Consider the following 27,784-nt stretch of genomic DNA (forward strand, 5'->3'; position numbering starts at 1 on the left):
TCAACACAATTTCATTAACTTCTCCCCCTCAAATTCCTCCCCGTAACGTGTTGCGTTTCCGTCCCATCCCTCCCCTCCATTCATTTATTATTTTAATTAAATTTTTTTTTAAAAAATAATAATATTTCTCTGTTCATGGCAACTTCCAGCTTCTTTCATTTTTCTCAGCTTACAGCTATTTCCACTCTACATGTCCCACTTTACTAATGTCTCCTCCTCACTTCCACATTATCCGTGTATTTCTAGGTTTCCCTTCAAACATAATTTAGTATTTTTGTTCCCTAATTAAATTAAATTCCTTCTATTATTATTCATCCTTTAGTATTTTAAAAGGACATTAAAAGTAAAAAGAAAATATCTATAAAGTCTACTTTCTTTTTCTTATTCCTTCATTTTGTTTTCCTTTTATTTCTTTCCAAATACTTATTGTATTTTTATAAGTTGAATCGAGGGACCGTAAATCAATTTTTAAATTTTTTTCTGCATTCTTCTTCAATATTTGAATGATGCCTATTTATTTATTTCCCAAAAAAAATTGAATCAAAATTCATACCCCAATCACACCCGTTCACAGTTTTTTTAACAAAAAAAATGAGATGCCATGTTCACTATCTTTAAAACAAAGTTGTATCTAACAATAAAAATGTTGACAAAAATTCAAGGGAATTATATAATGAAGTTTATTTAAAATTACAGATGTCCTCACAATTTTGTGTTACACGTGTCCCTCATGGAAGGAGGGGCAAAAGAGAGAAAAGCAGAGGGGAAGGAAGGAGCCAGGGCCGAATCAAAATCAAAGCAAAAGAGTCAAAGAAAGGTTCAACAATGTTGAATCGGAGAACACGCAAATAGAACGAGCCTACCTGGTCCCACTGGGCCCCACACCGACTCCTTCCCTATATATGTGCCCTCTTTTCTCGTTTCTCTCTCTCCACCCAACTCATTCATATTCAACATTCAAACCCAACACCCCAACGATCACATCTCATTCCCTCACTCTTTCTTTATTCCAATTCCCAACTTTGATTGATCCTCCAAATCCCCTCTTCTTCTTCTTCAATCTTCAGCCATGTCGTGCTCCGTTGCCGTTTCTAATTCTCCGGTCTTTTCTCCGTCGTCTTCCCTCTTTTGCAATAAACCCTCAGTAATCTCTTCCTCACCGGAATCCCTTTCTCTCTCTCTGTCTCACCTCAAGCCTTCCACTTCTGTTTCATCTTCTTCTTCTTCGCCTTCTTCCCCTTCCTCGCCTTTCCGCCTCCGCCTCCTCAAGCCTCCTCCTCCCACCGCCCTTTCCAATTCCGCCTCTGTCTCCGCTCCTTCGTCCTCCACCTCGCCTACCGGTACCGTTTTGAAGAGGAAGAGGCCCGCCAGGCTTGATATTCCCGTCTCGTCCCTTACTTTTGGGGTTCCGGCGACGCCTTCTTCTTCGGTGGCTCGAGATGTTCTAGAGGCTGAAGGGCATGGGTTTTCTGTGTATTGTAAGAGAGGCAGGCGAGAGTACATGGAAGATCGTTATTCTGCTGCCGTCAATCTTCAAGGACAACCCAAACAGGTAAAAATCTGAGGCTTATTATTGACCTCTATTATTACGGATTTATATGGGTCCGATCTGGCCGTTTGAAGAACTACTTCAGATTTTTCTGCATAATATCTATATTGGTTTTACTTTGAAGGAGAGAAAGAAGTAGGTTAATAGCTTGACCTTTTAATAATCACAATCATGTGTGTCAATAGAAATAAGTGATGCAAAAGGATGGATTAGCAGACTCTCTGCCAATCAGTGGCTGGTTTGACAGATATAGCTACTCAGTAAAAACAAAAATTATAAAGATCCAATTGAACTAGGGGAATTATGATTTAGTTGACAGGCATGTGGAAACTTGGGAACGACCATTAAATAGCTTGGGTGTTAATTTTAAGTCTGCAGAATTCTACTTTGGTTCTGGATGTTTAATGTTGCTAACTAGGCTGATCTTAAAGTTATGAATTTCTTATTTACCAATTTGTTTATGTCATTATGGCAGGCTTTCTTTGGCATATTTGATGGGCATGGAGGTTCAAAAGCTGCTGAATTTGCTGCACAAAACTTAGAAAAGAACGTCATGGATGAAGTGACAAGAAGAGATGAAGATGACATGGAGGAGGCAGTGAAACATGGTTACCTGAACACTGATTCTGATTTCTTGAAAGGGGATCTCCGTGGTGGCTCCTGCTGTGCAACAGCACTGATTAGAAATGGGAACCTTGTTGTTTCCAACGCCGGTGATTGCCGTGCTGTTATTAGCCGTGGTGGCGTTGCAGAAGCCCTCACATCTGATCACAGACCTTCAAGGGAAGATGAAAAGGACAGAATTGAGACCACAGTAAGCACTTGATCTTCACATCATAGTATCTTTTGTCTGTGCCGACCATTTTTGATAATTCAAAATCTTAAACTGTTGTTTGAATTTTGCTTTGCAGGGTGGCTATGTTGATTTCTGCCGTGGGGTTTGGAGGATCCAGGGATCCCTGGCCGTTTCTAGAGGAATTGGAGATCGGTATTTGAAGCAGTGGGTGATAGCTGAACCTGAGACAAAAGTTCTCAGGATTGAACCTGAACATGACTTGTTGATATTAGCTTCAGATGGATTATGGGATAAGGTGTGTGAGAATCAAACATTCAATTATGATGTTGTTCACAGTTCCTATCAGAAAAATTCTACCTAATAAATATCACGGCTGAACTATTTTACTGAAAAATGGTTTTCCTTTTGATTCTTGTTTCAGGTTACTAATCAAGAAGCTGTGGATATTGCTCGTCCTCTTTGCAACGGGGCTAGTAATATGGCACAACCATTGATGGCCTGTAAAAGGCTCGTAGATTTGTCTGTTTCACGAGGCTCAAGTGATGACATAAGTGTTATGCTTGTAAAACTGGGACAATTTATTTAAAAGTTCCATTCTTTTAGTTGAAGAGGAGAAGAATTCATCTGAGCTACGTTGTACTGAGGATTTTATCTATTCCCTGACCGGAAGCTTTGAATAAGAAAGGTTGGATTGTTCTGTAGAAGGGTTTGGTGACAAAGATGATGAAGGCGGCCATGATATTTAAGGGAAAGAAGGTGGTGATATGATGTTAGTTATTATTAAATTATCATTATTATTAGATTAGCTAAATTCTTTTTTGTATATACTTGACCTTTTTTTCTTGGCAATTTTTTTACCCCTTGGAGGGAAGAGATTTAGTTTAACAATATAACTAGGATTAAATCTTTATATTGTAGAACGATAATCAGCACCTAATGTGATTCATTTTATTCTTTAACTTGTCCTCTTTTGGCCATGCGTAAGGGTGGAAACAGGTCAGGTCAGGTCTTGTTCTTAACAAGCAAGGTTCTAAAAGAGGCTTGAGCTTGATCTGTGACCTGTTACAAGTTTATTTTTCAGCATAAGCCTGGCCTGAAACTTCTTGAAAAGCCTTTATTTTTTAAAAGTTTAAATTACAGTTTTTTAAGGAAAAAAAAGGCTAAGATTTAAAAAATTACATAATAATTAATTTTTTAGTCGTCATTGATTTAAATTTTAATATTATAAATACTATTTTAAATCTTAATTACAATTTACAAAAATATTATTGAAAACTAGTTGTAATTGTATGTTAAAATTTGAAATAAGACTACATTTAAGTATGCATAAAAAAATTTAAATTAAGGTAAATAAATAAAAAGAAAAACACTATTAATTTTACAATGAATAAAGAGGGTATCATAATTTAATTAACATAATACATAAGTTAATTAATCTATCATTCTTGAAACAAAATTTTTCTTCCCTATTTTATTTATATTTTTAAGATTTAAATATCACATTATTTATTGATATTATTATTTTAAATTATATTTTTATTCTTAGTTGTCAACTAAATTTCAAAATCTAAGAAAAGATTAAGCTGTTAACTATGTATTAAAATTAAAAAATAAATTAAAAGAGCACATTAACAATAGTACTATTAACTCATTTTTAAATATATTATAATTATAAATTTCTACCAGGTCCAGGTCGGCCTAACAGACTTTTTAAAGAGCTTAAGCCTGTCGTTTTTAGTTAAACCGGCCTTCAAACAGGCTTGAACCTGCTTCTTTTGAAAAACAGACCTACAGGCCAAGCCATAGGTCTCTGATAGGCTGTCTGACTTGTTTCTATCCCTGTCCATGCGTTATGTCTACCTTATATGTGCTTACTGCTTAATCTAAAAGCATCTTTCGCCTTATAGGTGCTTGCCGATTAATCTAAAAGCATTTTTGAAAGTGTTTCATACCTGTGAAACTTGTTCTAGTTTTAGTGAATTTTCAAGCATAACTCACCCGAACCTTTTATTTTGAAAAAATAAACAAAGTTGATCAAATTTGACGTCAGATTTGCACATTGTGATCTTTGAGGCAATGCTGCTTAATGCTAAAGTAATAAACATCCAACAATCTCAAACACGAAGGCCAAAAAAAAAAAAACAAGAAGAAAAAATCAATCTGAAACACCTCAAAATAAGTGCTCTTTTCAATTGTTAATATAAGGGTTACTTAATTAATATGAATAGAATGAAAAAATTAGATAAATTAGTTAATTATAATAAATATGGAATGATTCTCATTTAATATTATCTTCTTCAGGTTCTAAATATAAGACTTATTTTGTAATATAATTTACAAAGTGAGTCTTATATGTGGATCAAATTTAATTCTTACCAACTCATACATTAGGGATGGTTATTTTTTTACAAGTTATCATATCAATTTGATAAGAAATACAGCCAGCCGTCTTGGATTGCATCTTGTTTTGACCGAAATGAAGCATTAATTATTTCAAGTTAAAGATGATTCTCCCTCCTTGGAAGTTATTAAGTAAAAAGCTAAACATTAGTTTACTTTGTTAAAGACAAATTTATATTTGGTATGCTTTTGTTTTTGGGTGTAAGGAAGGCAAGATTTTGAAAAAGAGAGCAATAAGAAATACTAGGGTGTGTATGGGCAAGGCTGGGTTGGGCAGGACCCCTACCTGATGCCCAGTCTGAAGAATGAGTGGGCTGTAAAATGCAGCTTGGTGCCCAACCCTACCCAGTAGAAACTCATGCTATTTTGGGATGGGCTATTATGGACTTTCCTTACTCAAATTTATAACTTGAGTCATAAAACTGCCGTATGTCTTAACATATATCTATTTTTTAAGAATTTAACAATATCCATAATTTATTAAAAACAAGACAATACAAAATTATAATTAAAGTCTTAAAGTCTAAATGATTTGCATCAACCTCCACAAAGTTGAGAAAATAACAAAACATATAAAAAAATACAAGCTATATTAACATGCTCAATTATATTGTTAACTTATAGTTTAATATAATTTATAGATATCTATATATTACATTCAAATTGGTATAATTACTATCATTTCATAATATAGAACTAATATCAACATATAAAAGTTAAAAGACAATCATAGTACACAACAAGATAATTTAAAAAAGTTAAAAAACATGGTATTTTTTTTAAAAAAAACTAGAACTTTAAAAATATGAAGTCTAATAATATAAGGGAGTAATGTTCTTTTTGCGTATTGAGATATAATAAAATATAGTATATTAATATTACATTATATATATTATAATTCTGAAAAAATATATATTATAATATAAATAATTATATATATTTCGGACAAAGTCAAATAGGCAAGGCTGCATATCATATTCGTAGCCCAGCCCTATCCATGAATAGTCCAGCCCGAAAATATATATATATTTTTTGGCTGTATTTTTTGGTCTAGACAGGACAATTTTTTGACAGACTTGGACGGACCGGTATAGCGGGTTACTGAATCTTATGAACACCCTTAAGAAATACCTTCTTATATACGTCAATAATAGAACTCCCTTTGCATGAAATGATCTCAAATATTAATGTAAAGAAAGTTGGTCAAACTTCGAGAAGCTGCGAGACCATCCCCGGTTATATTTCGTGCCAATCAAGTTCCTTTTAGGACATGACGTGCGTGCGTCACCACAAAGAATTCATCAAAGGATAGAAGTATGCTATCATATTGCGACCATTGCTTTGGACCAGGAGCTTCATTATAAATATATTTATATAAATCAAGAAAATATTTTTCATATATTGATTTAGTATTTCATAGGCCATATATTGATTTAGTATTTCATAGGCCATGATTTAAAATATACTTATAAACCATTCTAAACGAATTTTAAATGCTCTTTTGACAAGATTATTTTATAATTTCATGTAAAAAATTAACACCTATAAAGTAACTGATCAGTGGTATAACAATAACAAAATCAGATGAAAGAAAGGACAATAGGTTATAATATATTTAACAACTCAAGACTTTTTTGTTATTAGATTGATTATGTGGGATTGCACAGGAATTTTTGGTATTGTAATTATAAGGTATTTTTAATATTTTTCTTGCACTTTGAAAAAAGGTTGTTATGTGATTGAAGTTGTAAAAAGATAATTTACCATTTTATTTTTATTATTTGAAGGATTGTCAAACTCAACTAATAATTGCCAAGATCATCATTTTTTAGGGGGCAAAAAGTAGGAAATTATTAGATATTTTTACATAATATCTTATAATTTATAGACTAGGGGTAATTTTCTAGAAGACGCCTCATGTAAAGCATTTGAAGAAAGTGTCTTGAATGACAGAAGGAAGGGAACAAGCGAGCCGGAAGTTGTATAAGAACCGCACTAAGCCTGGGGCTACGGTTGAAAGGAGATGTTTTCAGATTTGACCGTGACAGTTGCAAAGAACAAGTCAAAAAGCAACTGAAGCACTAGAAGAAAAGTAGAAAACTGACAAAAATCAAAAAGAAAATTAAAAAGAAAGGGGAATCCTTTTGACCAGCAAAAGAGCAGTTACTCTAACTTCCCATGAGGAAGAATACTAGTCAGGATGGGTAGAAAATTTCATTGGGCCAGTCTATCTAAGTTCGTGCAAGTGGTATTTTAAGAGATTTAAAAAAAATTGGGTTTAAAAAAGTTAACCTTATATGTCTTAAAAATAAAAGAATCAGTTCTTTTAACTCCGTTTATTTTTTATTATTATCAATATATTTATATAATTACGCATTAATTTTTTATGGGTAGGTTTGAACTAGAAAAATTAGAAAAACAAATACTTAAACCATATAATTAAAAAGGATTAGATGTCTTGGACTAATAGAAGAACAATTAAAATTAATTTGTAATTTTTTTTAAGGATGAGAGTTAATATTTTTAGCATTCAATCACTATAGTATAGTAAATCTTCTTTCACTATCGGTTCACATGTCTTAAAAAAATATAAAAATTTTCTTATTCTGACAAATGTTTAGGCTCTCATTTGTAATCATAATACTACATAATTTTATTTTAAATAAGGGTGATGAAGAACAAAAACATTGATATTTTTATCACTAAAAAAGAGTCCACTTGCAGTGAACAACAATCAGATACTGTTGATCCTGATGATGGCAATGAAAATAAAGATAATAATCATATTGATATTGTTAATTTTTAGTTGCATGGTTTTTATCTTTTTGCTTTCTCTGTTTCATTTGATTTTGGTTTCTTTGAATTTGGATAATAGTTTATTGGTGTTTGATGTTTTTTTCCCAATACACTATTAGTTTATTTTACTATTATTTATGATTTGAATAAAAATTTTAGAAGTTTTATTGTTCTATTTTTCATTTCAAAACAATTGAAAAGAATTTAAATTTTAAAAAATAACATAAAAAGGCCAACTCTTAGCCCATATGTCTAAGTAAGGTGTGCATGAAGCCCGCATACCCAATAAACCCGCTCGAGCCCACATGAAAAGCGCCCAGCCCAGCCCAGTAAAAAGCAAAAATGGGCATCTTCAGGCCAGGCTAATTCACAGGCAGGGTATGCTGCCTTGCCTATTTGGCCCTACCCGAAAAAATATATAATTATATATATAAGATAGTATTATTTTAAGCAATTATCTCTTTTATTTTTGCTAAAAAAATTAGGTAAAATAAGAAAAAATGAAAAGAACATAAAAATTATAATTATATAAAAGAGCTAAATATCAAAATATAAGATTCAATATGCTGAATTACTCCAAGACAAATTTCTTTCTTTTTCTCTTACATCCAATTTTTTAAAACAAAAAAAAAAAAAAAAATAAAACCACCTTTCAAATTCTGTGCTTTCACGTAATTATTGGAATCCACCAACTATATAAATAAACTAAGGAATTGAACTACTGATTTAGCTTAATTATTAAATGTTCTAATTATTAAATATTTTTTTTTTTACCTCCCACAAGGAATTGAAAGTTGAAGAACAAGACTACATAGGTCATATATATATATATATGAGTAATAGACTCATTCGTGATAATTTTTTTTCCTCTCACTTGTCTCAAAACACGATAATTGAATTTTTTTCTACATATGATATAAGGCATGGTGTTATTAAGCTAGGCAGAAAAGCCCGCCCTACCCAGTCCTCCCCTGCCCTACCCAAAATGGTTAGGACTTCTACTAGGTAGGACTGGACAGCGGGCTACAAAACACAGCCCGCTCATCTTTCGGGTTGCGCATCGGGCAAAGGACTTGCGCTGCCCAGCCCTGTCCATGTGCAACCCTATGTCCAAGAGCTAGGTTTTAATAATATAATAATTTTAGGGTATACAGGTTTTAAAGGCCTAGCTTTTTTAGGCCATAGCCCTTTGAGGGTAGGCTAGCCCTTATTCATAGCTCTAATGATAAGTGAACAATATGGATCCTGTGGTTATTTTCTGCACTAAAACTTGTTTGTCATGACACTTTTTATTAATTACATTTTTCACTTTTTAGTAATTACAATTTTTTCAAAAAGAAATTAAAGCAACTAATAAGATTTTTCAAAAAGTTTTTATTTTCATGAGTCTTATATTTGTGGGATTATATAAGCTAGCATTTAGAACTTAGAAGACATTTGCACTATAAACTAGCTCATGAGTTAAAATACACTAATGCAACCCACGTGTTAGTATTATATCAAAACAAAAATTATTTTGCAGGCATCTAAATTATTCCTCTAATTTATAATTTATTATCAATACTTTTTTTTTTTAATTAATGCAACATCCGCCTGTTTGTGGGGTTCGAAAACTTGTAAATACGGAGCTTGGAGGAGGCCACACCATCTGTTTGATTTTTATATTAAAGTATTTGACAATGCTCACTTTTCTATAAAATGAACCAAACTCATCCCTATATTTATTTTATAAGCTATAAAAATACTTTTAAAATCATAGTTTGGTTTCTACCCAAACATCCTCTAAGAGAGAGATTTTTACTCTGCTAATTGTATGTGATTTGATATATTTATGAATTCAATCATACTTCTCTACCCTCATATATTAAATATTATTTATAATTATATTTTATTAATTACTTTATAAAATTTGTAAGAATTAACTTAAATAATATAAGAGTAAAGTTGTCCATATAAAAATATTTTGCCTCCCCTCTCTTCCTAAACCAAATAAGGTAACATTAAAATTCTTCCCCTCTCTTCCCCTCGTATTAATCCAAACAAGGTAATATTAAAATCACTTTCTTTTTTTTTCATCTCTTTTTCTTCTATTAAAATCCCTCCCCCCTCATCTCCTGTGTTAAGCCAAAGACACTCTTACTCTCTTTCCTCCTCGCTACTTCTCTTAGGATTTTGTTATTCTTGCAATAAACTCTTGGCAGTTCTGCAATTTCACGCAAACAATTAATGACTATAAGGTGTCAAGCCAAGTCAATATTATGATAGTGACAAAATCAGATACAAAAAAGGACAACAGGTGATGATATATGTTAACAACTCGAGACTATTTTTAGTGATTAGATTGCTTACATGAGATTGTATAGGAATTTTTTGTATTGTAATTATGAGGCATTTTTAATATTTTTCTTGCATTTGGAAACTGGGTTGTTATGTGATTAAAGTTGTAAAAAGATAATTTACTATTTTATTTTGTTATTTAAAGGATTGTAAAACCTCTACTAATAATTTACGAGATCATCATTAAAAAATTTTAGGGGGCAAAAATAGGAAATTATTAGATACTTTTACATAGTTTACAGACTAGGGTAATTTTCTAAGACACCTCATGCTCACATGAAGCATTTGAAGAAGATATTTTGAATGAGAAAAGATAGGGAACAAGTGAGCTGGAAGTTGTTTAAGAAAAACACTGAATGTGCGGTTTTGGTAGAAAGGAGATGTTTTTCAGATTTGACCAGGACAGTTGCAGCGAACGAGTCAAAAAGGAACTGAAGCACTAGAAGAAAAGTAAGAGACTGAGAAAAAATTTAAGAAAATTTTAATAAAAGTTAAGGATGCTAATAGGATAAAATTAAATAATTAATCAAGAGGTTGGCAAAAAATATAATTTGATCAAGAGGAAAAAAACACATAGATATCATATTAAAAATTGAATAAAAGTATAAGTACCCATAAAATGATTTTTTCTAGTTAATTTAAGGATAATAATTTATGTCACAGACCTGTGTAAATCAGTCAATGATTTTTTTTTTGTCATAATAAAGTTTAGATGAGTTGAGTCTCGGAGGCTTACTAGAGATTGGACATGCCTCAAGACCCATAAAACGCTTATAGAGGCACTCATAGATCATCCACTAGTAAAGTCTCATATCACCAGCAAAATTCAAACTTAACTTTGTGAATTATGAACTAGTTTTTTACAAACTGAATCAACTTTTATTAGCTAGTCAAAGGTAATAGATTCTTTTTTTTTTTTTTTAAACCAGCAAAAGGTGGTAGATTCAAGAACCCTCTTGTGGTGGGGTAATTGTAATGTTAGATTTTTTTGTTGCAAGTCGCATGATGATGTTAGAAAGAAAAAGTATGGAATTCCCGGGCCCAGTTATTAAGGTCTACGGCCCAATACTCATACTCTCTCTCCGCAAAGTCTAATTAACTATTAAGCCCATATTATAGCAACTGTTCTCGTGTGCTTATATTTTATCGCATTGTTTTTGTAACTATCATCAGCGCACATTATTCTTCTTTGACCCTCTTTTTGGTCCAATTATCCTTTGACAAGCAATGAACCTGCAGTTTCTTCAATTCTAAATACCACTCTGTTCCTTATTATAAGTCACTTGTATCCCAAACCCACAAACCAAGAAATACATTAAATTAACCGGTTTTTTTTTCATATTTACCCTTATTAAAAGTTGAGAGAGAGGGGCCAGGGGAGGGGACGGATTACATAGGAAATGAAAAGTTGAGAGAGAGATTAGTTTATTTTTTATTAAATTAATAGGGGTAAAATTCGAAAAAGATCATTAATTATACTACAAGTGACTTATATTTTGAAACAAATTTTTGGGGTACAAGTGACCTATAATAAGAAACAGAGTAGTATAAGATTTTGATTTATTTTGTTTTTTATTTAATATATTTTTGAGAAATTTTTTTATTCTTGATTCAGTTGTGACTTAGTTTTTATAATTTTAATTTAGTTGAATTTCTCCTTAAATTTTAAACTTATTTAACTTAATCCTGATACTGTAAGCCACATAAAACTTTAGTCCATAAATTTTATGAAAATATAATTTTACTTTCTAAAACATAAGTAATAATATTTTAAATGATTAAATTATAAGCAATGAGTTGCATTGAGTTAAAATCTAACGAATGAATTACAACAGAGTCAACATTATGAGGATAAAAAATTCCCTATATATTTTTTAATATTATTACTGTTATTAATTTTGTAGTTTTCTTTTTTTTTTTCTATATTTAATATTCTTATCAAAAGAGTGATAATTTTTTTTTGTAAAAAAAATATCATATACATTTTACACAACTATAAATAACTAATTTATTTAACTTTTCTAATCTTGATCAATAAAGGGAAAACTATTATTTTGGTTTTGGGACCTACTTCAACATTGAGTGGAAGGCTGAGAAACAAAGAATAATCTGTCCAAAATTTAATATGATACCATTATTTAAAGTGTAAAAGCGCCCCTAACACTGAACTATTTGTTGAGATATAATTAGCACCCTAAAATATTTAGGAATGTAATCTTGCCCTTCATGTATTTAAATTAGAGAGTGTTCAAATGAAAATCAAACTATAATTTTAAGAGTGATAGTACGCGGAAGGAGTTTTATTAGGAAAACCAAACACGCCCTCAATACAATTTCACCTTTTGACTAACAGAGTTAGGCTGTGTTTGGGATCACGTTTGGACCCCCAAACGTGCATCCCCACCACAAAAATCACCAGGCTACTCAAAATTTTTGTTTGGACCCACGTTTGTGAAATCTGGCTTGTGGAGCCAAAATGAACTCATGCAAGAAGCTAATTCTAGGTGTTTTTTTTTTTTTTACTTTTGAGTGAGGAGGGCGTTGGGATAATACCAAGGTATTGAAAATTGGACTGGTCACTGAACCGGTCGAGATAGTGGTTCAAGGGTTAGTGGGTCAGACTGGAGCCAATCCGGGATCAGACCGTTAATTATTAAAATACTATAAGTCAATTAAAAATATTCATCTTTGTTTATAAATATTTTTAATTAAATTTGAAATGTGCTTAAAAATTAAATTTTCTGCAATTATGCTCTTTAATTATCCAATTTTTATTGATAAATCATATTTTATATATTTCTATCCTTTTCGATTAGTCTTTTTAGTGAGCAATTGTAGTTAATTGAGCTTCTTTAGCTTATATTTTGTTTTATTATTTAAATGAATTTTCGCTTTAGGATATTATTTTATTTTGGGTAGTTTTTTTGGAGTTTAATTAAGAATTGATGATGAAAGACAATAATGGATTATTTCTATTTTTTCAATTTATTTATTTTCTCGGGCACACTAGTGTAGATAAAAGTTAGGGAATTAAATGATAGTTTTGTCGTATTTCTTTTTGTTTAAACCTATAGGTATAGGAAGATTGAGATTTGAGAAGCGAGGCCGCAGGCGCGCCGCTTTTGACCTGGAGGACTTCCACTTCCATTTTCTTGTTCCTCAGGCGTGCTCGACAACGAAAGAAAAAAAGGATATTGCATGTTCCTCTCAGTCGGTAAGGGTGAAAAAAATTTTCAGTTCCAGATCCATGGACGTTTATCGCCTCCTTTCTTCTTCAACCTCTACTGTCTCCCATCAACTGTAGTAAAAAAAATCTCCTCAATCACAGGTCTCTTTTCTTCTTTAGCTATCACGATTTCCGTCGCTCTTTTCTTTCTTCTTCAACCTCTCTCACCATCTGAATCTCTGATCTTTCACAGCGCCTAAGTGCTTCAAAAGAAATAACCCGATTAACCCGCATAATCCAGCAGGTTAACCGAGTTGCTTCCGGTCCAGGCTGGTTTATGATGGGTCATGCCGGTTCAGGTGCCTGTCGAGTTTTTCTATCAACCGGACTGGATAAGTAGCCGGGTCACCGGTTTCCGGTCTAACCCGGCCGGTCCGGTCCGGTTTTAAATATCATGAATAATACACGGGGTGTTAAACATTGATAATACCCTGGTCCATATCATTGACACTTTCTAAAAGGAACTAATATTCTCATTTTTCACCTCTTTAATTCCTAATTTTAAATTTGATTTTTTTTTTAAATTTTCAAGCAAACTTAATATTTTTTACCAAAAGAAAATTTATTTTTAATAATTTTATTTTTATTACTCTTTTTAAAATGGCCATATTATATATAATTTCTTACTAATAATAAATTTAATTTTTTTACTTTTAATAATTTTATTTTTCTTACTTTTTAAAAAATAGTCACATTATACATATCTAATATTATATATATACTATTTAATAAAATTTTAAGTCATTTTATATCTAAATTTATTTTTACATTTATCATTCAAATAAGTTTCAGTTTTTTAAACTGATTTTTTTTAAAAACCCAATTCAAACATAAATCACATTACCTATCTGACTTTTGCTCTGTCTGACTTATCTAAAAGTTAAAAGTTAGATTGAAAAAAAGTTACTTCTGTGACCACTATCTCGAACACATCCTTGACAGACGCTATGCATCGCCGCCAACAAAATTCCGGTGAGCCAAAGCTTCTTGCCTTCTTCCCCGGATTCTTAGGTTTTGTGTTCGAAGGTTGTGGCGACTGGAAGAGCTCGGCAACAAAAACGGTGATGTGCAGCTGATATCCGAAGTTCAATCGTAAAATCCACTTTTTTTCAGCAAGCTTTTTCTTTTATTTCTTTTTCTGCAATCACAAATCTTTCTATGGATTAAGGTAATCGACACAGGAGCAGAATGTGTGCTTGATTGTTTTGCCTGGAAGTTAGAATCCCCGCCACCCACCTCCAGGGTCAACAAACTGCAATTTGGGGAAAACAAGAATTGGTGAATACTCCAATTAGATCCTTACTTGTTTCGCTAACTAGGACCGAACGTGTTGATCATGGAAGGGGACGAGGTACGCCATTTCTACCCTGATCCTAAGCTTCACCCTCTCACTTCATCTCTCCCTTCCTACTGCTGCCACTTCTCCAAATCAAACCCACCATCGAATCTTACCGCCCCTCCAGCTCCAAACTCCACAAAGTAATTCGAGATTCCATCTTTTCCTCATCTCGTCTCCCCCACTCGCAATGAAAGACCGGTGGTGTTATTAATCACTTACGTGGCATTTTTAATGCTTACATGGCAATGAGAAAACCGCAGTTCATATATCTGTTAGACCAAAGACCAAAGGTGAAATTGCACCAATTTAGAGCAAAATTGTGCATAAGATGCACTCGAAAAATTAGACTAAAGTATACATTAGTCTTTTAATTTTATATAAAATTTCAGTCTTTTAATTTTAAAAAATATATTTTTAGTTTTTTTTATCTTAGTTTTAAATAATAATTTTTTATAATTATTATTGTTGCTTTGAAAATTAAACTTAACATGTTAGCATTCAATAATATTTTATCAATATTTACGAGCCCATTATTATTATTTATTTTTTGATGATTTTAAGATTAGAAGACTAAAATTTTATTTTTTATAGTTAAGGAACCAAAATAAAATATCGTGTAAAGTTAAAGGATTAAGAATATATTTTAATCTAAAAATATTGGGTACTAGGTGCACTTTTGTCCTAATTTAGACTCCACTTATTTTCTCTTTTACCCTGTGTCTTTCTTAATTTTTGTTTTTCTTGAAATTTGAAGTTGAAAATTTTAATTTCTTATAAAAACTATAATGGGTATGACAAAAAATATAGAAAAATTATAATTAGATTTTAAATAAAACATTTAAGGAAAAATTAATTTCCCAGTCCTTATATTTTGCTTGAGTTTTGAATCAAGTCCCTGTACTTTTTTTTCTTTTTATAAAATGCTTTGAGTTTCATCTGTTATTAATGTTAGTCCCTACTCTTAAAACTGTTTAAAAAGATTTAACACTGTTAAGCAATCAAGCAAACAATGCTGACTTGGTCGACAGGTAGAAAAATAAATTTGACTAAGCGTTAGGTGTGGAAAGATAAAACCATTGTGTAGGACCAAACCAAAGTGAGAATCGGGTCATCGTTATCCATCGGAGGAGAGTCAAATCCATGCCTCTGATCGAAATCGAAGATACTAAAAAGCCACTTCATGTCACTGATAGAACATTTGAGAAGGTTCAAAACCTTTCAGAAGTCAATGGTAGAGATTATGGAGAAAACTTGATGAAGAATCCCATTGTGTTTATTACACTTGTGGTAGGGGTTAGGGTTTGTTCAAGGTTCTTGAAGACTTTGGCGACAATCTGGTCTCGTAGAAAGACGGAGAAGTGAGAGTTCTTCTTGGATGGCCCTTTCCTCTTCAAGGTTCGGCATGGGAAAGAAGGTGATGATGTAAACAACGTAAAAGCATAGACAAATGGCTTCTCTGCTTCGTTATTTTTTTTTGAAATAATAATAAAACTGAAGAGCGAGAAAGGAGTATTTGATTTGGATTAATGTTCATTGAAGGTGAATTCTTAGTATTGCTAGTTAGGTACTAGAAGTTCCCTCTGTGAAAGAAATTGAAACCATGGGAGCTGCTGATGGTACAATTAAGAGTGGTGTAAGTGTGGCCTTGATGGGTGTGAGTCGAGCTGATCCTAGAAGAGTTTCACAGATGAGGATACCCAATGTGCAAAAGACATCAAAGAGAAGCTTTTGATTAAATTATTGCTTTTATGCCTTTGTTTTTGCAGCTGAATGCCTAGTCAAATTTGTATGGGTACCCGTCTGCCATGCCAAGTTAGTGTGCTTAACAGTTTTTTTAACAGTGTTAACCATTTTTAAATGGTTTTAGACGGTAGGGACTGAGAGAGCTGACTGTGTAAATTTAAAGGACTCGATAAAAAATAAAAAAAATACAGGGACCTGATTCAAAGTTCAAGTAAACTATAAGGACTATGAAATCACTTTTCCCAACATTTAATTACTCTAAAATTTGTTAATAATTAAAGAGCATGTAATGATAAGTTTCATCACTTATTATTAAGATTTTTTTGATAATTAAAATTTTTTTGGTTGAGATCTTATGATAATTCTCTTAAAAGATTATTTTCGCTCATCCCTTTCAACTCATAGTTATCATTTTTTTTTGCCAAAAACTCACTGCTATAATTTATTGGGAAAATGGCATTAAGATCCCACACAAACATAAATACAGCAAAAAGGTCCCCTGAAATCTTATAATATTTCTGAAGTCCCAAAGGGACTTATGTGCAATTTTCAGAATCATCAAATGACACTCTTATCCTAACCATCCTCTTGCCCTAACTATCAGAAACAAAGACAGTGGGTGAGGAGTTTCCCGCACAATATGGTTGAGAGAGAAGACATTGAGAAAGAGGGAAGAAGCCATTGATGATGAAGTATCTTCTCCATTACCATTAATGAACTCTAAAGAGTTTCTATGCGAATCTTCACAAATCTTCAGGTGTGGAACTTTCTTTCCTCTTCTCTCCTACTTTTCTTGACAGATTGTGTATTTGTTTGGGAATAGGAAATCAGAAAATCATTTTTGCCTTTGATACTGCAAATCTTTTATTTTTGGTCTAGGATTCACAAGTTAATCAATGGAGAAGCTGTGTTTTTTTGTTAGCGTGTGTTGGTGATTTAAGTTGGGTGTGTAGGATGATCATGGGTGCTCTGTTTTTGGGTTGCTTGTGGGTGGTTTTGCTCTGTTCTGACGTTAGTTTAGTGGCAAAGGAAGAAGAAGATGAAGATTAGTGTGGGTAGAAACCCTTAGCACGAAATGAGATATTGTGTTGTCAATCAGGCCACGATAGTTGTCAATGTGTGCCGCGACACTTGTCAGTATAGCTCCTTGACTTGTCAATGATAGTTGTGTGATTCTTGATGCAGGTTTAAATTACTGATGGCGAGTACATCTGTAAAGTATCTATTTTGCTTTGTTCACATAGGGGGAAAATTTATAAATGATGGAGAAGATGATATGAGATATGTGGGAGGTAGTGTAAGAACAACAAATGTAAAGGAGGGCACAAGTTATGAAGAATTGAAGGAGATAATATCATCAATTGTTGGAAAAGAAAGCAATTCATTTCTTTTGAAATTCTCAATTGTGTTTGATAAAAAAACTTTTGTGGAGTTGGTAGATGATGATGGGGTATAACATTTGATAAAGTTTAATAAAAAAAGTGGTCATGTATATGTAGAAGAGAATGGAAATAAGGATCACATAGAAGCAACAAAGGATAATACACTGGAGGAACAAGATGTGTAAGTTTAGTTTAACAAAACTGTTATTATCATTTCTTGGTATGTCAGTTGTTACTGTCTTACTACCAACTTGTCAATGCATACACTCTGACTTGTCATTTCCTGCAGGATTGATCAATCATTTGGAGGAGTCAATGAATTGTCTATATCTCCACCTACCTTATTTGATGTGATTGGAGAGCCACCATCAATTCCTTGTGCTGTTGAAATAATTCCAACACCTACACCACAAATAAATTGTCTATATCTCCACCTACCTTATCTGATGTTACTTGTCACTAGATGTTGTGTTACTTGTCACTGGATGTTCTGTTAGTCATTAGTGGATGTTGTGTTACTTGTCACTGGATGCTCTGTTAGTTGTTAGTGGATGCTGTGTTACCTGTCACTGGATGCTCTGTCCCTTGTCACTAGATGCTGTGTTACTTGTCACTAGATGCTGTGTTGTTAGTGAAGCCTTTTGATTATGTGCTTTTTTTTTTGCAGATGAACTATTTCCATATGATATTGCGTGCTGTTAAACCAGAATTGTTTGCCTATGAGGACAAAATTGACAACGAAGTGAAATGGGTGAAATGGGCTAAAGTTTATGTGCAGAATGATACGTGAGTGTGGTTGTTTTGTTCGATTGTGTTATGTTGTTTTTGTTCACAATAACAATTGCATGGTGCTAACATATTCAATTTCCTTGGCAGTGATTCATGTGGAGTTCATATTCTCTCTTGGCTGCAAGAGTGGGATGGCACTATTCGTGATGATGCAGGATATACAATGCCATGATACTCCAATGGTGAACTACAAGAATTGAAGGTTGATTGTTTGTGGTGGTTGGTTACCCATCCAAATAATGAACATGGGGATGAAGTGATGTCGATGTTATCATACTACAACAAGAGCAAGAAGAGGAGATAGAGTAGTTTATTAATTTTTTGTTTTGTTAGCCCATGATATGTGTTGTAAGATGATTGGCAAACAGGTCATTTTGTAACAAACTGATTAAATTGTGTTTATAATATTATTACATTTGTCATCACATGTTGTAATACTAATTTCTTAGGGTTTATTACATTTTTAATTACATTTAACAAACTGATTAAATTATAGCCCTGTTTGGCAAGCACCCCAAACCATGGTTTGGGGAAAATGCTAGCCAAACAGCCTCTGGAAAATTTAAAACCATGGTTTGGGGGAAACCATGGTTTTGAACCCCCAAACCATGGTTTCATCAGAAGCAACTTTTGTTCGCTTCTGGCTCCAATTGCTGAAGGCTGACGGTGGGCCCTCCTCACATGACCAAAATTACCCCAGCTTCAATTATCTCCTTTGGCTTCAATTATTTCTTCCATTCCAGTCGGTCTATCTTTAGAGTTCCATTCCAGTCGGTCCAAAATTGATCTTCCTCTTGCTTTCTTCCCCACTCGGTCCACTTTCTCTCCTTTAGAGATGCTTTCTTCCCTGTCGTTCCATTCATTCCCCATGCACGGTCTTCCTTTCCCCCTTCGCTCTTTCCTCCTTCACAGAACGAGTCGCCGCTCGTGAAGAAGTCGTCGTCCAGCCATGGTTTGAAGGTGCTGGTGAGAGAAATTGCAGCTCGGCAGAAGAAGATCGCAGCTATCAGTTGTGAGGTCCGGCGCTCAGGTTCGCTCTGAAGCATTCGGCACTGGTTGGTGTTCCCTGGCTCTTTCTCCGGCGCTCAGGTAAGGTGGCTCAGATCCGGCATTTATCCTCTGCTACTCGATCTCTTCTGTTAATTTCAGTGTCAATTTAGCTCAATTTTCATTTCAGTATTTGTGGATTCTGGATCATATTTGTAATTGCAAATTTACAACTTGCAAGCCAAAACCAGAGCATCCTCTGTTTCTTCCTCTACGGGCTGCGACGTCGAGTCGACCTTCTTCTGCTTCTAGGTAGATTTGCTTTTGTTAATTACAATCTGGGGTTGAGCCTGATTTTCGGTTGGTTTATGGTTGCCATACGATAGAAATTATTCGGTTGGTTTGAGCCTGATATATGGTATCTTCGGTTGGTTGATAATCTATGGATTTGTTTTTGGTTCTGAGATATGTTTATCTAGCTCCACATCTCCTTCACCGGACTCTCATACGCTCAAATATAGCAAATGGAAATCTTTGTGTTTAATGTTTGACCCATGTTGCGGAATTTATTTGTAGTTTGCCACCCTATAATTTTTACGAGCATCTCAACGTTGATGATGACCAGGCTGTCTAAAATTTTGTTTTATATACTCTGCATTTTTTAATGTGCATTGAACTTGTCACGGTTTGTCGTCTGACCATGGTAATTTTTTTTCAGTGCTGGCTTGGGGTGTTTGGTTGGTGCTGGTTTTGCTTGGTTGATAGTTGTTGCTGACGTTCTGCTTCAGTGGTGGGTTGATTTTCATTCGAGGATTCATTTTTGTAGCTTGGTTTATCTGATTTCGGTCAGAGGATTGGTTTTCGGTCTATTCAAGTGACTAGTTTTTCCAGAGACATATATTTGTAATCTTTATGTTTTATTTTTTGTAATCCTGTTTTGAATAAAATTATAGGATGTTGTATTTGCGGTAATTAAAATTAATTTATTTAATTTTTTTCTAGTCATGAAAGGAATGGGAACATAGTTCCATTTCATGTTAGATTAAAAAAATTAACTACATGTTATACATACATAGATTGAATTTCTTTTTGTTTTAAATAATAATGAAAGAAAGAAAAATGTTAATATGGTATTCATAGTTGATTTGGGTAACAATGACACTTGTTATTTCAATTGATTTTAAGTTGATTAACCTGTGATGACTGAAGAGTTGTAATTGTGATATAGCATAATGGGTAAGGATACAATGAAAGCTTCCTGGGACCTATGAACCACAAAAGTGTTTCTTGACCTATGCATTGAACTTGTGCAACAAGGGGAAAAAAAAGGTACTAGCTTAAGAAAGAAAGCTTGGGATATTTTTGGTGATAAATTTATTGCCAAAACTGGGAAAGTGTATGAAAAATCTCAATTTAAGAATAAATATGATTCCCTACGAAAGGAGTGGCAGACATGGGATAGGCTACTTCGCGAGACAGGATTGGGATGGGATACTGAAAGGAATACTGTCAGTGCAACTGATGATTGGTGGGAGAGGAAAATAAGGGTAATTATTGAACCTTTTGATCTTACATTTTCTCTGCCTGTTAATGTTTTGTGCATATTTATTGTTTTTTGAATATTATATGATATTATTGGTGTCTAATGTGCAGGAAGTTCCAAACTACGAAAAATTTAGAGAAAGAGGACTTCAATTTAGGGATCAATTAATTCAACTGTTCGGGAGTGTGGCTGCAACTGGACCACAAGCATGGGCACCTTCTTCCATGACACTTCCAAGTGAAGGAACACCGAATGAAGATTTGGAAGAAGGGTCCGGAGATAGTGATGAAATTTTAGGCGTACCAACTGGTATAAGTGGAGAATTTAACACAATGAACTGCAATGATAATAGTGGAGGTAGTGGAGGCAACACTGAATTGAGGCAGGATAACAGTGGTGGGGGTACAAGCAGAGATAAGAGTCGACCTAGTAGCTCACTGGGGGTCAGAAGGAAGAGTGAAGTCAAGAAGAAACGCACATCTCCCTCTATGAAAATAGCGGATGCACTTAGCAAGATTGCTGAAACAAATATTTCTGAGGCCGAGCGTGGAAATGAGGTCATTTCACGAGCAGAAGCTAGAAGGTTGGAAGAAGAAGCTAGAAGGTTGGAAGAAGAAGCGCATGCTTATGAGATTTCAATTAGGGGAGTCCTGTCTCACCTTAAAACAGTTCCTGAAGTTGTCAGTGATCCTGATTTCTTTAGATGGTGCATACAAGTCCTTATGGAACGGCCAGAGGCACGGGAAATGTATGCAGCTCTGAAGGATCAGAAGGAACAACTTCTACTATTTTGGAGTTTTACACTAAGGATTTATGACTTGTTTATTATATTAGACAGTTCCATATGTGTATCATTTTATGTGACTAGTGGGTTGTTATATGAATCAAACAACTCTGTAACTTTTATAAATGTTTCGTAATTTCTACGTAAGAATTCTAAACTTTATGTGTATGTGCACAGGATAAAACGAATATGGATGCTGAAATTAAATGTGTGGAAGAGCATGCTAAGGGACGAAAAAAAAGGGTTAACAAAGTTGTAGCATTGGTCGGTGCATACGCTACTTTGAACTTGTGTAAAGAGTCTCGGCATACAAGTGCTTATACAGGCTGCTTATGGGTAAGGGATGTTTTAGATGGCAACTCCAGTCATTGTTATAACATGTTTAGGATGGAACGGGGTGTGTTCTTAAGTCTGGTGGAACAATTGCAACAACATGATCTAAAAGAAACTAAAAATATAGGGATATATGAATCAGTTGTAATGTTTTTACATACCGTTGGCCATGCACTTAGTAGCAGAATGCAACAAGAAAGATTTCAACATTCAGGGGAGACAATTAGCAGACATTTTCATAATGTCCTAATGGCATGCTGTAGACTTGCCATGTCTAATATCAAACCAAAAGATCCAACATTCCGGCATGTTCATACAAAAATTCGGTTTGGTAAATACTGACATTTTTTTAAACATGCTATTGGAGCAATTGATGGCACACATGTTTCTTGCGTTGTCAGTGCAACAGATCAAACTAAATTTATCTCTAGAAAAGGAACAATGTCACAAAATGTCATGGCGGTTTGTGATTGGGACATGTGTTTTACTTTTGTCTTGGCCGAATGGGAAGGTAGCGCACATAATGCTCGGATATTTGATCATGCCCTCACAACTCCCTCAATGAACTTTCCCCATCCACCTGAAGGTATTTTTCTATTTCCTACATTTTATTTATATTTAGCTTAACAATAGAAACAAAATTTACAATAATTTCATTTTTTATATAGGAAAATATTATTTGGTGGATGCTGGATACTCAACACCAAATGGATATCTCAGCCCATACAGATGGGAGTGTTACCATCTGCCTGATTTTCGAAGGACATCTAGGTTTGAAAATGACAATGAGGTCTTTAATTATTTCTATTCAAGTTTAAGGAGTACAATTGAAAGAACTTTCGGAGTTTGGAAAAAAAAGTTCGCAATCTTACGAAACATGCCATCCTATGATTATGAAACACAAGTTAAAATCGTTTGTGCAACGATGGCTATACATAATTTTATTAGAACGACATCTATTACTGATCCTGAATTCGTTCAGTTGGAAGAAGAAGGTACTTATGCAGAAGAAGATGATGATGGGGTTGGATTTTCACGTATACATTCATCAATTCAATCTTCATCTTACATGGCTCAGGTTCGTGACAGCATAAGAGACAAACTTGTTAATTCAATACAAAGATGGTAGTCATGTCTTATTTATTTCCTTTTATCATAGATTGTAATATATAGTTAAAAACAAAACCTATTACAAATGCTTTGTATCGATGCATCATCTTAATTATTATGACACTTCTTTATTTATATTCTTTTATTAATATTATACCTTATATTCTCAAGCTAATTATTACTTACTTTAATAGTTAATAAATTGTTTTAAGACGTGTTTATTCTATTTTATCAAACAATATCATCCCATTTTATGTTTATAATCTTCATGAAAAATACATGATTTTTTGTTTGCAACAAAATAATTCATCTTCTCTAAAAATATTTTTACTCTTATATTTTATGAATATATATATGTGGTGACAATTAATCAATTAATTACTCTAAAAATATATATATTTCACGTTTAAAATCTTTAAAAGAAAATTAATATTTTTCTGTTAGCCAAAAAAAAAATTCATTTTTCTATAAACATATTTAATATTATGTTTTATAAATATATATACACATATTAATTATGTATTAATTATATTATCTTATATATTATTAATTATGTTGGTAAAATTTTTTTCATTAACAATTTTATTTCTTCAAATCAAAATATATCATAAAATCTATTCCTTATATAATTATCATATTAACTTATACCCTTTTTGATAATTTTGACATGTAAAAAGTGCTTCTGGTAATAACTATCCAAACACTCTCACTTCTCAGAATCACTTTTTCTCAGAATCTATTCTCCAGAATCACTTTTCCAAACCATGGTTTGGTTTCATCCAAACATGCCCTATGTTTATAATATTATTACCTTTGTCATCACATGTTGTAATACTAATTTCTTAGGGTTTTATTACATTTTTAATTACATTTATGTTTCATATGTGCAGAGATATCAAGGGACAGTGTTTTATAAAATATTCTAATTTAATGACAAGTAATATAAGAATTTCATAACAAATGAATGTGTGGATATTAACAATTGATATTTAAAATTTTCACAACTAAAGGTGTCTATATAAATAATGTTATAGTGCTCCATTGACAAGTCATACTGCGACCATTTACAAAGGACAGTGTTCTTATTAACAAGTCACAGTGCTCCATTGACAAATCACAGTGCAACTATTGACAAGGAATAGTGTTCTTACTAACAAGTCACAGTGCTCCATTGACAAGTCATAGTGCGACCATCGACAAGGAAGTGTTCTCACTAACAAGTCACAGTGCTCTATTGACAAGTCATAGTGTGACCGCTGTCAAGTGATAGTGTTCTCATTAACAAGACACAGAGCTCCATTGACAAGTCAGTGTGCTATTATTGACAAGTCACAGTGCCACCATTGACAGGGGACAGGAAGAGGTAAGTTTTTGACACTTCATTAATAATGATTATATATGACAATATAACCAAAATATAATATGACAGAGTGATTGAAAAAATCATTTAATGGTAAAATTACTTGAATTCATATTGTTGACAATTTACATCAGCAAATTTATTGACAAGTCATAGTGCAATGATTGACAAGTCATAATAGGTTTAATAACAACGCAAGGTGCAGGTAATGACAACTAAACTGACAGCAGAATCTAACATGCTAATTCATAGTCAACTTTCATTTACATCTTCATATACATGGAACTACACCTATTTTACAACCCATCCCAAAAAAACATAAGGGTTGCACGTAATTACAAAACTAACCAGTGATGTGTATCTATTTACAAAAAAATTCCTTTACACCCATTTACAAAATATTCTTTTCACATCTATATACAAAAAATAGCTGACTTCAATATGTTCTCAGCTGGGATTTGGGTTCTTGCATGTCTTGTACAATGTTTTTCTGAGAGCAGTGGCATTTGGAAATATTTGTCCTTCTCCAATAATCAAATCCTTCCCTTTTGTGAAATTTATTTGTGGTGTAAGTGTTGTGATCATTTCAACAGCACAAGAAATTGATAGTGGCTCTCCAATCATATCAGATAAGGTAGGTGAAGACATAGACAATTCATTGACACCTTTAAATGATTGATCAATCCTGCAGGAAATGACAAGTCAAGATGCATACATTGACAAGTTGGTAGTAAGACAGTAACAACTAACATACCAAGAAATAGGGCTGTTCACGGGACGGGACGGGACCGGGACGGACCCGTCCCGGTCCCGTCCCGATGAATAGTAACGGGACGAGAAATTCGTCCCGTGTCCCGTCCCGTCCCGACCGGGACGGGACGGGACTGGGACGGAACCGGGATGTCCCGGTACTCTGTTTTTTTTTTTTGAAAAAATGCTGAGGGGCTTCTGGAAATGCTGTGGGCCTTTTAAAAATGCTGTGGGCCTCTTTCAAATGATGTGGGCCTTTTAATAGGGAATTTTAAATGATATGGGCCTTAAAATGTTGTGGGCCTCTTTAAAATGCTGTGAAGATAGTAAGATACATTGAAAAATAAACTATTACCCAGCAAGGCAGCAACATCATGATAATAATTCAAGTATTTAATAAATGGGAGTGGGACAGCACGAAAACAACTAAGCCAGAGGCAGAAAATAACAAACAGAACTAAATCCCTTCACTAGAAAATGGTCTCAAACCGTAAAGAAACTTAACAAACAGTCCAAATGTCCAAGGAGGCAATAAGTCCATCACCAAATGAGAAATGACCACACTACATCAAAAACACTTGTCCAGAAAATAAGCCAAAAAATAACAGAACCAAATCCATCCAGCACAGCAGCACACAATCCAACATTTACTGGTTATTCACTTATTTGGTTGCTCCTCTTCATCCAATAAATTTGAGGCAGCTGATTCTTCTACAAATGAAGACAAGGAAAGAAAAATTGTTAAATGTTAATATGAAGTTAATAAATCAGATAAAAAAGGAATTTTAAAACTGTCCATAACAAATTATTAAAGTAAAATAAATGAAGGAATGCCTGGATTTGGAAATGGAAAACCGTTGGTATATACTATAGAAGGCATCCAAATATAACAAGTGCGCACGGCCACACTGATGATATATACTATATAGGCCTTTCAATACATGCATCAAAAGCATAAAGAAAGGATTGTCCCATTCAAGTAGAAATATTGAAACCACCATCCCCTGATATTCCCCTCCTCCCCAGTACGTTGAAAATTCATAGTGAGGACAGCATTTGCTATCTTCAAATAAATAGCCTTGAAACCACCATCGCTATTGATCAGAGGTGTGTGATCATATATCTTCAAATAAATAGCCTTGGACCACAAATAAACTTTGCGCACGCATTGGGAGGACAGCATTTCTTCGTTGTTCAAAATTTTCCAGAATTTGTGTATGGAGAAAACTAAGAAAAAATCTTCAAATATTAATTTTCAAGTCCTTTAACAAAAAGTTTAGAAATCTGTGTGTTTCTTTAGCAGAATAAAATGGAATGGCGTGTGTGTGTGTGTGTGTGTATTAATACTGTGTCTATGATGTAAACCTGCGGCTCTCTGCTGGCCACTGAATTGCTTCTGTGTAAGTAAATATGTCAAATATCCCATAATTAATGGATGCCATGCACTGCACCGAATATATTGGGGGATGGGGTGGAATCTCTGGTTCAATCAAAATCAAGTGACGCACAGAATATGATTCATTTTAATCCACAATTTCAATCCATTTTCCAAAGTCTATGCTTAGTTGCAAGAGAATATATATAAATAAAGTGAGGCGTATAATAAATGAAAAGGTTCTAGCATTCATCATATATAGATATTATATATTCATATCATGGCCGTATATACAAATTAATATCATCAAATGCAATCATTGAAAGGAGATAGCCAATGTTAAAAAAAATTTGGCTTCAATCAAATGCTACTAAAAGATAGATATTACCATGTGCCGCAATCTCAGTTTCATTGAAGTCATCAATGTCTAGTCCTTTCAGCTTCACTCTTGATGGAGATAGCCAATTCTGTGTACAAATTAATGCCTCAACCATTTTTGAGGATAAAGAACTCCTGAAGTCATCAATCACACGACCCCCCGTGCTAAATGCAGATTCTGAAGACACGGTAGACACGGGCATGGCTAAAACATCACGTGCAATCATTGAAAGGACTTTGTACTTCATAGCATTAAGGTTCCACCAGGCCAAAATATCAAAGTCAAGCTCATGTGCTTCAACTAACTCAGCTTGCAAATACTTCTCCACCTCTGCATACTTATCTGATTGAGTCTCAGTCTCAAATCGAGCAACAAACCTTCGAGCTGATCGCTTACGATGCACAGAAGTTATAGTTGAGCCTGATTGTTCTGAAGCACAAGTAGATGCACTAGTAGTTTCACTTACAGCTTGTCTATTCCTTTGTCCTTGAATTTGCATATGAAACTGAGATGTGTCAAGCCCACCCGAATAACAATCATACAACTGATACAAGACGGTTGAGACTATTTTTAACATGTGTTCACGTTGTGCTTGGCTTTGAAACATCTCCTCAACGGCAAAAGTGAGGTATTTCATTTTATACCTGGGGTCAAGTACCACTGCTATCACCAAAAGAGGATTAAGAGTTTGCAAGTCACCCCAATACTTATCATACTTAATCTTCATCCTCATAGCCATCTCACATAGCAAAGAATTAGGATCATCTACATGTTCATTTAGAATAGTAAACACATCAACTATATTT

At 33.6% G+C, this 27,784-nt stretch overlaps 1 protein-coding gene across 2 annotated transcripts; it reads left to right on the forward strand.

Annotated features, from left to right (window-relative positions):
* Positions 1-946: 946 nt before the first annotated feature.
* Positions 947-12,416, forward strand: LOC114759779 (probable protein phosphatase 2C 25). 2 transcript variants are annotated; one of them, XM_028949032.1, is made up of 5 exons: positions 947-1,552; positions 2,025-2,363; positions 2,461-2,640; positions 2,767-2,938; positions 12,387-12,416. In XM_028949032.1, the coding sequence occupies exons 1-4, from the start codon at positions 1,070-1,072 to the stop codon at positions 2,929-2,931; spliced, it is 1,167 nt and encodes a 388-aa protein (XP_028804865.1). In that variant the 5' UTR covers positions 947-1,069; the 3' UTR covers positions 2,932-2,938; positions 12,387-12,416. The 2 variants fall into 2 exon arrangements, with proteins under 2 accessions (XP_028804865.1, XP_028804864.1); XM_028949031.1 differs by lacking the exon at positions 12,387-12,416 and having other exon boundaries at positions 2,767-3,306.
* The last annotated feature ends 15,368 nt before the right edge of the window (positions 12,417-27,784 follow it).

This window comes from Neltuma alba, unplaced genomic scaffold, assembly GCF_004799145.2.
Source record: "Neltuma alba isolate B1F8T4 unplaced genomic scaffold, ASM479914v2 tig00010901_pilon, whole genome shotgun sequence".
Classification (NCBI taxonomy): Eukaryota; Viridiplantae; Streptophyta; class Magnoliopsida; order Fabales; family Fabaceae; genus Neltuma; species Neltuma alba.